The 11,492-nt window shown below is 36.9% G+C and overlaps 1 protein-coding gene and 1 long non-coding RNA gene across 2 annotated transcripts; one reads left to right on the top strand and one right to left on the bottom strand.

The window, feature by feature from the left end:
* Window positions 1-581: 581 nt before the first annotated feature.
* Window positions 582-11,048, bottom strand: LOC115523643. The gene is made up of 2 exons (XR_003971801.1): window positions 10,936-11,048; window positions 582-900 (listed from the first exon to the last, which is right to left on the bottom strand). It is a non-coding gene; the product is annotated as an uncharacterized LOC115523643 (long non-coding RNA).
* Window positions 6,628-9,761, top strand: GPR15 (G protein-coupled receptor 15). The gene has a single exon (XM_030329806.1). It carries the CDS (start codon window positions 6,745-6,747, stop codon window positions 7,825-7,827), a length of 1,083 nt encoding a protein of 360 aa, XP_030185666.1. The 5' UTR covers window positions 6,628-6,744; the 3' UTR covers window positions 7,828-9,761.
* Window positions 11,049-11,492: the final 444 nt, after the last annotated feature.

Genomic DNA, 11,492 nt, shown 5'->3' with positions numbered 1-11,492 from the left:
ATATCTAGCACATAAATAAAATAAGGTAATAGCTAAATATAATATTAAAATATGACTGGATTTTCATGTAGAATGTCTGACTAAAGGAGAACTTTGTCAGAGGCACCAACTAGAGAAAGTGGTGGAGATGTACAGGCAAATTGTTAATATGCAACTTGACTCCTACCAGAAAGGAGGAGTCATGTACCAGAAAATATCCTTGTCCTTTGGCCTTCATCACAAGTCCCCTATCTTCAGAACTACCTCTCTGGTGAAGTCACATGGCAAATAAACCCAGGTAGAAGGGAAGTTTGAAAGAGGAAGACACTACCTCAATTCATAGTCAAGGAAGCTGATCCCAGGGTGAATAAGTGACTAATCAAGCTTGGATAATAGGGTGCACTAACTAGTTTTGTGACATTAGACGAGTTAGTTAACCTCTTAAGTCGCAGTTTTCTTTTCTCCAAAATATGAATGTTGATAAACTCCCTATCCCAAGTGACCATTGGCAAGATTAAATGAAAAAAAGAAATGCATGTAAAGTGCCCAGCACAGGGTCTGGGCATAGTAAACAATCATTAAATTATTAGTATTTGCAAATATTTGTTGAATATCTATAATGTATGGTTAGGGTCAATATAAACAGCAAATGCTCCCAATTCCCCTAGAAGCTGGAACTAAGCCATTTATAGAGGTAGGTGTCCTGCGTACTTCAGGAGGTTTATGAAACTCGGGGCTAACTGCAGATGACTAGGAAAGACTTGCCACGACCACATTTCAGGCATCCTTGCTGAGCTCGGCTCAGAGCATTCCCAGGCTGGGCTCATGGCATACATAAATCTTCGTGGTTCAGGAGGTAGATGTTTCTGGGGAAGCCTGCAAAGGAGGAGGCTGCTTTCATTCGTCAGGTCTGCAGAATGCCTAGAAAACACATCAGACACATTTACATTTCACTCAATTTAGGGGGCACCTGGATGTGTCTGCGTGTTTGAGGTTGTGACCATCGTACCCACTCAGCACAGGAGACTCGAACTGCCTGACCACACCAGTACCAACAAGCACATAACCATATTTCTCATTTATCTCCGCATCTTGGGTATTTTCTGTTTTGGGTGCTTGCTTATGGTGTGGGTAGGCAAAACAAATCCTTAATAAATTAATGGAGTTAAATTTCTACTCCCATTCATTACTCTGCTCTTTGGGAAACAGTAGCTAGCCTGACATATTTTCACAAATAAGGGATGATTTAGTGAAACCAAGTACCAATTAGGAAATTTAGATTTAAAACTAAAGTTGCACTAGAACTCTGGCTTGATTTGCTAATGATGACTCTAGTTTCAGGACAAAGGTGTTATGGTTACACTATATTTTAAACAAACCAATAGCTGCAAATCTAGATATGCAAATATTATAACTTGTTTGTATCATGTGCTTACGTAAAAACTCCTTGTGCAAGAATTCCCTTCAATACCAAATTTCCTAATATACTTAAATTTCATTTTTAATCACATTTTTTTTTAAAAACTAAAAATTACCTGAAGAAAGATACATCTACATTATGTTTTTCTCATATAATTTTGTCCTGCTTGTTTTCCTTATAAACTGTGGAAGGCAAAAAGAAGGAAAATAGATATATACACAAGCTGTGGTTTCCAATCAATAACCTTCCTCAGAAAAAAATGCATCAATCTTTGAATTTCCTTGTACCAATCCATTATACAATGGCAAAATTAATCAAGGATGAGGCAAATAGAAAAGTGCATCTAAAATGGTTCTTTCCTTCTAGCAATTCCTGTAAAATGCTACACAGAGTAGCAAACTATAGTTATTTAGATGTCCATGCTTCTGAAGGACAGTGAATGGACCAAATGTAGGTGAGAAGTTTAAAATTAAATTGTCCTCTATTTTAATATCATCAGTGTGAGTCTTTAGTAAATGACCCTTTTTGAGTCCCAGTGTCCTCATTCACAAAATGGTTATGCTGGATGATCAGTAATATCACTTGAAGCTCTAAAATTTTATGATTCATAAAATTCCATTCTGCTGGAAGAAGAATAATGTAACTCCAAAATATAGTTGCCATAGATCCACAATGTTCAAGTTTCATTGGGAGATTCCCATGTCCTACACCTCCAAGCTAGGCAATGTACAAGATAGAGATACAGGAAATGCAGATGGACAAAGGAAAAGGAGGAAGGCTCTATGCATTCTGATTAGAAAAGATACAGCAACACAGACCATTGCTGTTTCAACAATAAACAGTAATCATGGAAAACGGAAGCTGTCTAAGAAGTTTGTGAAACCTCCCTATTCATTGGAAATAATTCAAAATTCAAGCATAATTCAGTCCGGATCTACAAACATTAATTGACCACCTATTGTATGCCAGACACTGTGCTGGGTACCAGGGACACTAATATAAGTAAACACAATTTTTGTTACGCACAACCTAAATCCAGATTAAATCAACTGTTATGAAGAAACCTAAAGTATATGTGCCTAAAATAATATCACTTTTGTTTATGTAAATATGGGGTACCAAGGGAAATAATCTAATAAGTGAAGGGGAGGAGGGCCCTGATAACAGCAAATACATGCCATTTAATTTGGCATGATATATTACATGACAGTACATTACACTAAACTCTCCAAGTAACGGTCCAAATAAAAAAGCCACTGAGACTTAGAATATAAACTGATCTCTTAAACTGGACTGTTTAAATGGCTATACACTTTATGATATTCAAGTAAGAAATGAACAAGAGAGTGTTTCTAACAAATGAATATGCAATCACTGTAATAAGTTTGATGAAAAACAAAAACTTTGCTTCATAATCTTTGCCACTTATTCAGGAATAAATCAGTAGGGTGTATGAATAGAGATTTCTTTCTCCTGTGCTACTGGCTATATAATCTGATTAATCCCTACCTAATAGAGGGGCCAGAGTGATTGATAGGGAAAAAGCAGAAGCAGAATATGCCAAAATGCCAGTTAGGGTGGCTGTACTCACAAAATCATCAGCCCACCTGTGAAGCAAGTCTGCAAGTCACAGCTAGGGCTGTATGATAGATAATACTGTATTCAGCTGAGCAGACATCTCAGGGGACAACACCCGACTGTCTCCCCATCTTCAACATTTGATGCAATTCTGAACATATCTCAGGAATTGAGGTGCAGAATAGGGAGGGCCCAGAAGTCTAAATTAATTCCAAAAATGTTGTGATATCAGACTAGAAGGTTGCTAAGAAGTTCGAGTTTAGAGGTGATTTTTAAGCTGAAAAAAAAGTTAGCCAAAATCATAACAAAGCATAACATGTAAAGTTGGTGAAGGTTTGTAAATTAAAACAGTGCTTCTAAACTTTAGTGTGTGTGAGAATCACCTTGGAGGCTTGTTAAATATAATAAGCGACCTTGTTAGGAATCACCTGGAGTCGTCTCCAGATGATTCTGATTCAGTAGATCTGGGACAGGGTTCAGAAAGCTATGGTCTAGGAGGCACCCAGGTAACTCTAAATGGGTAATGTGGCCTGGCATCCAGAGGTTCAAAACATGACTTTGAGAGTCCAAAGAAGACTTCAGCTGGGTAACTCCTTTATGTTAGAGATGATGAAGAGGTAATGGATGGCCTCTCCCTTCAAGTTGCTCATGATCAGCTCAGGAAGTCAGACACCAAAACAACTAATCATGTGAAATGAAGTAATGGGAATTTAATAAGCAGTATTGTAAAATATCTTAGAGAACACAAAGGTGGAAGTAATTATCCCTGCTAAGGATGGAAAGCATAATATCTAAAGTTGAATATAAACTGTATTTATGTACTTATAAAATAAAGGAGAGCTGAGCATTTTTTTTCTGGGAAAACAGTTCTTAAAAGGGGGCATGTGTGTGTGCTGTCATTCAGTTATTAATATTTACATCTTACTCTTTTTTTTTTTTTTGTCATCACCTTGTTCTTGCTGCCTTTCCACAGGCTTATGGTATCCAGTGTTGTTTCTGGGTTTTGGTCTATGTGTAGTTGGTTATTTATTGTTAGTATCCTCATGTTTATTTCAAAGAGCATTCAAAGTTCTAAACATGACTGTTGTGCTGTTTGTTTGGAACGATGACTTCCCCTACTTTATCTAGTCAGCTTTTATTGTGGATTCTGTCTTATAATAGCTTTGTACTCTTTGAGTTATTAAAAGCCCAGGACTATGCTGTTTGTTTCCTTTTTGCCTCAAAATACTTAATCTGTTTTCTGACTCAGGTCCCAGGATCGTTTTGATCCATGGTGGATATTCTCACATTGCAACATACTACCATGAACTGCCATATTCCAAAGTGACTGTATATGATAAAGCAAGATATTTGGTCCACAGCTGCTCCAAAGTTCAGTGAGGCAGTCAGATTTATTTGAGATAGTTTACATCAACAAGCCAACAACTTGAATGCTGAAAGAAAATTTAAGACCTGCAGAATAAATGTAGGCCAGACATTTTTCTCTGGAATATGAGCATGAACTTTTTTTTTCCATTTTATGATACTTTTATTGGAATTCTTGAGATACAAGAAAAATACAGATATATCTATGGATAGATATATGTATAGATATAGTGTTTAAATATTCTATGTTTACTCCACCAATCCTTGTCAAGTAAATATTGCCCTAGTTCAAACTATTTGACAAAATGAACGATTACATTAAGTATTTAAGGCTTACTCGGTGGGAAAGATTTCTATTCCAGAAATGTCAAAGCATTAGTTTCTCTCATCTGCAGCCTACACTTAGGGAAATATGCCCCCCACGAACAACACAGAAATGCTAGAGACACAAAGAAAGGCAGAGCCCAGTTGTAAATCAACTTCTGAGTGACTTGCTGGGGGTGCCCCAGATCAGGGGAGCCCTCATCTTTCCCTGACCTAGACCCACATGCCTGAGACTCAGGTCACATTAGAACACATCAGGAAACAGTGACAAGAAAGGGGTACAAAAGGCAAGATAGTTATTTTCAATATATTAATTATGGGAAAAATAAAAATTCAGTAGAAAGGACTTCAAATGTTAAACAATGGTGTTTTAATTCACAGGCATGCGTTTTTCTACACAATAGCAGTATCAGCCTGAAACTGTAACTTTGGCTATGAAACCAGATGGAGGGAAAGAGAGAAGGAAAGAGCCTTAAGCCACTTTGACCAGTAAAGAACTAAAATAAATGGAGTTGATTTCAGGATTTGTACTCCACGACAGTTTTCCTAATATGAAAAGGAACAGATGACAGGAAGATAGGACCCGTCTGTTGTTAGCCTGTTTCTCAAATGCTTTGAATGAACCCCAAATCTTTCTGTTAAAGTGCCTGTACTGGCAACTCCATTATAATGTCACTTATTAGAGGTCTGTCTCTGCTAGGTCAATAATCCCAAAAGTGAAGTTCACTGGTTTGTGGAGGTATTTAAAAATAAGTCACAGCCCAAAAGCTGAAAAATCACTGCTCCAGTAGTGAGGTATGAAAAAGACAAGATGGGGGGGACCCAGAGTCTGATGAAGGGGAGTTACTTGGAGGTAAAGAGAAAATCTCCTAATCAAGGATGTTTATTCTAACAAAAAGGAACTTAGCTGGTTGAATTACAAAGCAGATAAGAGTGTAGGGTGCCTGGATGACTCAGTTGACTGAGTGGCCCACTCTTGATTTCTGCTCATGGTTCATGGGTTGATGCCCCACGTAGGGTTCTGCACTGCCAGTGTGGAGCCTACTTGGGATTCTCTCTCTCGCCCTCTCTCTCTGCCCTTCCCCTGCTCATGCACTCTTTTTTTCTCTCTCTCTCTCTCTCAAAATAAATAAATTTTAAAAAGAGTGTAAAAATAGCAGTTTGCCATTTTTAAACCTGTGTTTGTAAGCTACATAAATAACAACAATGCCTGCAGTTGAACCACAATGAATACATACTTGTTGATTATACTAGATCACAAAACCAAGAGTTTTCCTGAATAATTCAAGTAAATTGACATTTCCAAAGGACCTATCACATGCAAGGTACTGTGCTAATGACAGTGGAAAATTTTTAAAACTAGTATTAACAGCATAAGACATGGTCCCAGTCTCTTGAGAATTTTTAAAAACATATTGAATGAAACAGGATTAATTTTGTATAAAGTGAAAGAAGCAAGTAAGGGGAAAGAATCTCATACCCCAATTAGAATCATTATGTTTGCTGTAGATGTAGACTGGTATGATTCGGGAAATTTTCAATTCACTCTTTCTGCAGTGAAAGACTACTTTCCTCACTTTTACCAGGGATGTGAATAAAAGGACTATCTCTGTCATCACCACCTTAAAATTTTTAAAGAAAATAGTACCTTGTCTGTGAAACAGAAAACCAGATCAAAAGGATTTTCAGTGTCAGAAAAGCAAAGGATGTCTTTAAAGTAGGTAAGGAAAAAAAGTTTATTTGTTTTCTAATTTCTGGATTTAAATAAACAAACTGAATATCTTGAAGACAGAAGTCAAAAAAGCACCCCCGTCTCCAGGGCAAATGCAAATAAAGAAAACCACAACCACAACCACCAAACACCAACCAGGGTGGTGTTCTTTCTGAGGATTGGTAGAAACTGCGTTTTTTAATCTCTGTTTTTATGCTTGTCCCAAGATCTTTTAAGGGGTGGGGTGGTGGGGGTGGTGGGGAAGAGGTAGCCACTATATAAAAGAAGCTGCCCTGAGATTTTAAACCTTTATACAAAAACTTCCTAGGTAAGGAAACTTAATCGGATCTGGCAGCTGACCTTAGTGATGGACCCAGAAGCAACTGCTGTTTATTTGGATTATTTCTATGCTACAAGCCAAAATCCTGATATTGAGGAGACCCACTCCCGTGTTGCTTACACATCTGTCTTCCTTCCCATCTTCTACGCGGTTGTGTTCCTGACGGGAGTGTTGGGGAACCTAGTCCTCATGAGTGCATTGCATTTCAAACGGGGCAGCCGAAGACTGATCGACATCTTCATCATCAACCTGGCTGTGTCTGACTTCATTTTCCTTGTCACGTTGCCTCTCTGGGTGGATAAAGAAGCATCTTTAGGACTGTGGAGGACAGGCTCTTTCCTGTGCAAAGGCAGCTCCTACATGATCTCAGTCAACATGCACTGCAATGTCTTCTTGCTCACCTGCATGAGTGTTGACCGCTACCTGGCCATCATGCGCCCAGCCGTATCCAGGAAGTTCAGGAGGAGAGACTGTGCATATGGAGTCTGTGCCAGTGTCTGGTTTATCTCCTGCCTTTTGGGTTTGCCTACTCTTCTGTCCAGGGAGCTCACCCTGATTGATGATAAGCCATACTGTGCAGAGAGGAGCGCTACTCCAATCAAACTGACTTGGGCCCTGGTGGCCTTAATTTTTACCTTCTTTGTCCCTTTGGTGAGCATTGTGACATGCTATTGTTGCATCACAAGGAAGCTGTATGCCCATTACCAACAGTCGGGAAAACATAACAAAAAGCTGAGGAAATCCATAAAGATCATCCTTATTGTCGTGGCAGCCTTTGTCTTCTCCTGGCTGCCCTTCAATACTTTCAAGCTCCTGGCCATTGTCTCTGGGTTGCAGCAGGAAGTCTACTTTTCCTCATCTTTTATCCAGCTAGGCATGGAGGTGAGTGGGCCTTTGGCATTTGCCAACAGCTGTGTCAACCCTTTCATTTACTATATCTTTGACAGTTACATCCGCCGGGCTATCTTGCACTGCTTGTTCCCTTGCCTGAAGAACTATGACTTTGGGAGCAGCACTGAGACATCAGATAGTCACCTCCCCAAGGCTCTCTCCAACTTCATTCATGTGGAAAATTCGGCCAGAAGGAGGAAGAGGTCTGTGTCACTCTAAAAGTCACTGTGACATTTCAAGCTCTGTTAGTAGATTGGAGACTTAATTTGTGTCAGCGATAAAGAAGGAAAAAAAAGTATTGCTGTTGGTATTCATATTCGCATCGCTTCACGAATACAAGGAAGAGTTTATTTTTAAAGAGATGAATGAACTCTGACATAAAGGCCGGCTTGGATCAATTACTTTCTTCTTGATTGTTTATGTACATTCAGGTCTTTTCCTCTCTCAAGAACAATGGTACCTTGACCCACACCGTCCTTCATAATGGGCTTCAATTGGACTACATCTAAAGGATTCTGCCCACTTTCATCTGGTGAGAAATGTGTTAATACAGGTAGCAAAAAATATACGTGTGCCCTTTAGTTAATTATTACTGAGTAACAAAGCGAGAGTCTGGCCTTAATCTTTAAAACTTTGTATGGCGATTCTTTACTGCCTTCCAATGTTATCTTTCACCCTAAGCCATTCACGATAACTTTGGACTGTCAAAAAATTCATGGGGATAAAATCATTCTGTATTGTGTTTATGATTTAGGACTTCCTTTATCACCTGGTCTTCTAGAGTATTTTAACAAGAGAGCACAGGGCAAAGTTTGACCTTTATTTTCCTTATAAGATATATTGGTAAAAATGTATCTCATTATAATGGCATAGTAACTACTTTTCAAGAGGGTTTTACTATGCTCTTTTGTTTTCATTGACTTCATACATTAGGATATGACTTTGTTTTAATTACATGTTTTTAATTACTAGTTATTGAGTTATCAAATGAAATGTAACTACTAATATAATTGGAGGTCCTCAAATGCTTAGCTACATCACCATGTGTATTATCATTTTACATTTTAATTAAAATGTTAGTGCTACACATTTTCTATAGCATCATTTGCTTGGTGTATATAATTTCAAGACTTGATTCAGTAATATAGGAAGACAGTATGCTCTGTATTTAGCTGAAGTGAAAAATACAAAATGAAGATATTACTGATATTTTATATACATTTTTCCAAACCCAGAGACTTTGCTGAATTCTTTCACCCAATAAAAATTTATTAAGTCTACTTGCACGTATATTCTTTTTAAAGACTTTGAAGTGAAAAACATGTAATTAGCAGCAACCACAAAAGGCTTTTGCTACAGAAAACATACTATTGTAAATATCTTTTGATTCAAGAGAAAGTGGGTTATGTGTTGACCCTCAGTGTTGATGCAAATGAATTACTATGTTACTTCTAAATATTAGGTTTGAAAATCAGAGAAAGCTTAGAATCTTTTCAGAGACTAGGTAATTCAAGCTCATCCCATGTATCTTTCACATTAAAAGAAATCTCAAATATTGGGCATACCATAATCTATTTAGAAGTTGAAAATAGTGTTTTGTTTTATAAATTGGTTAATTTATTAATTTCTCTTAACCTTTATTAAATAAAAATATAATTTTCTTATTTAAGTATTCTTCTATGTTGTATTAATTTCTATCAACACAGTTATTATTAATACTGATATTATAAAAGCTTTTAATACTTTATTATAGATATAGAAAAAAAGGACTGTAAATGATAAGAAATAAGGTTTCTTGGAAAACTTTAAACTGAATTTAAAACAGTTAAATAGATATCCTAAAGTTAAATAAAAACAAAATATAAAAGGTAGAAGCCATTCACGTTATAAAAACAAATCAGCAAAAGCACTATTACTAATCAGGGAAATAAATGTCTGTGAGAAATGCTACTTTTAAAAAATAGCTCAATAAATCAGGTAAAGTATTTGTTAGGAAATGAGAAAAAATGGGTTATTAGATTCAGCTTCATTCTTAATGTTGGGACATTGAGTAAATCATTGTAATCTTTCATACCTAAAGTAGTTGGTAATATCTATGTCTATAGAATTGTCAAGAATATTATAAGTCTAATAAATACAAAAGTGTTTTTAAATATTGGGTAAAAGTTATTATATAAAGCTATTTGTTCTATTATTAATTACTGAGTGTTACTTTAAAATTTCCAAACTACGGGCGCGCCTGCGTGGCTCAGTCGGTTGAGCATCTGACTTCTGCTCAGGTCATGATCTCACAGCCTGTGAGTTGGAGCCCCACATCGGGCTCTGTGCTGACAGCTCGGAGCCTGGAGCCCGCTTCAGATTCTGTGTCTCCCTCTCTCTCTGCCCCTCCCCTGCTCGTGCTCTGTCTCTCTCTGTCTCTCAAAAATAAATAAAAAGGCTAAAAAATTTTAAAAATAAGAGTAAATAAATAAAGAAAGAAAGAAAATTTCCAAACTACAGTATCAAGTGACAATCACTCTCATTTAACAAATATTAAGAATATGCCTTACAAAAATGTTAGCATATTGCATATATTATACCCATAATGTTCCAATGATGGAAGGAAAAGCAGATATAAATTTATAGATAGAATAACTCTGATAGTAAAAAGTTCAAAACTTGATTAAGTTGGTATTTTACGATGTCATATATGGAGTCCTCTGGTATGAAATGTAATTTACATTATAATAGCATTAAAAGGCTTATTATAAATTGTATCAGTAGGTCTCATTTTGCAGATTTTTAAACCAGGATATTTCCACATTTTAAGACAAATTCATTTATATACTTATATACATATAGATACATGTAGAAACATAGCTTATCAAGATTTTTGTTATCTCAAACTATTCTGAGAGCTGCTTTGTGGTCATTTCATGTCATTAGTAAAACAAATCAACACACATTTCCATGAATTTCTAGAAAATTAATCTGACATCCTAACAACCACATCTGGCCAGTTACATCTAAAGTTAGAAAAACAAAATAAAACTTAGCAAGAATAAGTATATGTGGAAATCACTACAGATTAACCTCATTTGTTGTCATTTTTTAAAGTGATCCAAAGCCACTGCCAGGTCTTTAAGGACAAATATAAAAGGATAGTCATCCCCCAAACATTTCTCAAACAATTTTTCTTGAACTCACCACAAAAAAGTTCTCCAAGAAAGTCTGTATAAGATGTCGTTGAATAACTTGTAATTAATTTTAAAATCCATGTACTCAAGGTTCACATATCACAAACACACATTTACTCCATTCAGGCCATACCAAAAGAGTAACACTAACCTGATAGTTCTGGAAGGCCCACCATTTGTCCCCTCTAACAAGCCAAAATCACCTCTGAGTGAGAGTAACGCTAGTGAGAATAATGGTCTTAAAGGAAACCAATGTGCGTGACTGAGGGTGGAATATTACTAGGGGTCACGAGTTAATTTTTAAATAGATGCAGAAATGCACAGTATGATGGTGAGCTGAGTGAAAGAACTCTTCTCCTATGATTCATCTTGGCTCCTCCAATCATTCTCTATTCCTCCTGGCAATCTCAAAAGTGAGAAATGACTCATTAGGTGTGTGTGCCACAGTGAACAGGAGGTCTCAGTTTTCCTGCAGAGCTCATTCACAAAAGACAAGCAATATTAGAAGAATTATGAATTTACTGTAGCAGAGCCACTGGTGTAGCCAGCTAGCAAGATGATGGCCTCCAGCACCATGAGAGAAAGAAGTGTCATCTGGAGAAAAAGCGGGAGGATTATTCCAACCATCAGAGTATTTGTAAATGGTTATTGGATTTTGCCTTCCACAGAGATTGGGATGGGATGGTTTGTCTGTTGCAAATGCCGGCT

Source organism: Lynx canadensis, chromosome C2 (assembly GCF_007474595.2).
Source record: "Lynx canadensis isolate LIC74 chromosome C2, mLynCan4.pri.v2, whole genome shotgun sequence".
NCBI lineage: Eukaryota > Metazoa > Chordata > Mammalia > Carnivora > Felidae > Lynx > Lynx canadensis.
This window is presented reverse-complemented; position numbering and strand designations above follow the sequence as displayed.

Bases quoted from the DNA above. Each gene is read 5' to 3' on its own strand.
- GPR15 (XM_030329806.1), top strand. From the start codon at position 6,745: ATGGACCCAGAAGCAACTGCTGTTTATTTGGATTATTTCTATGCTACA.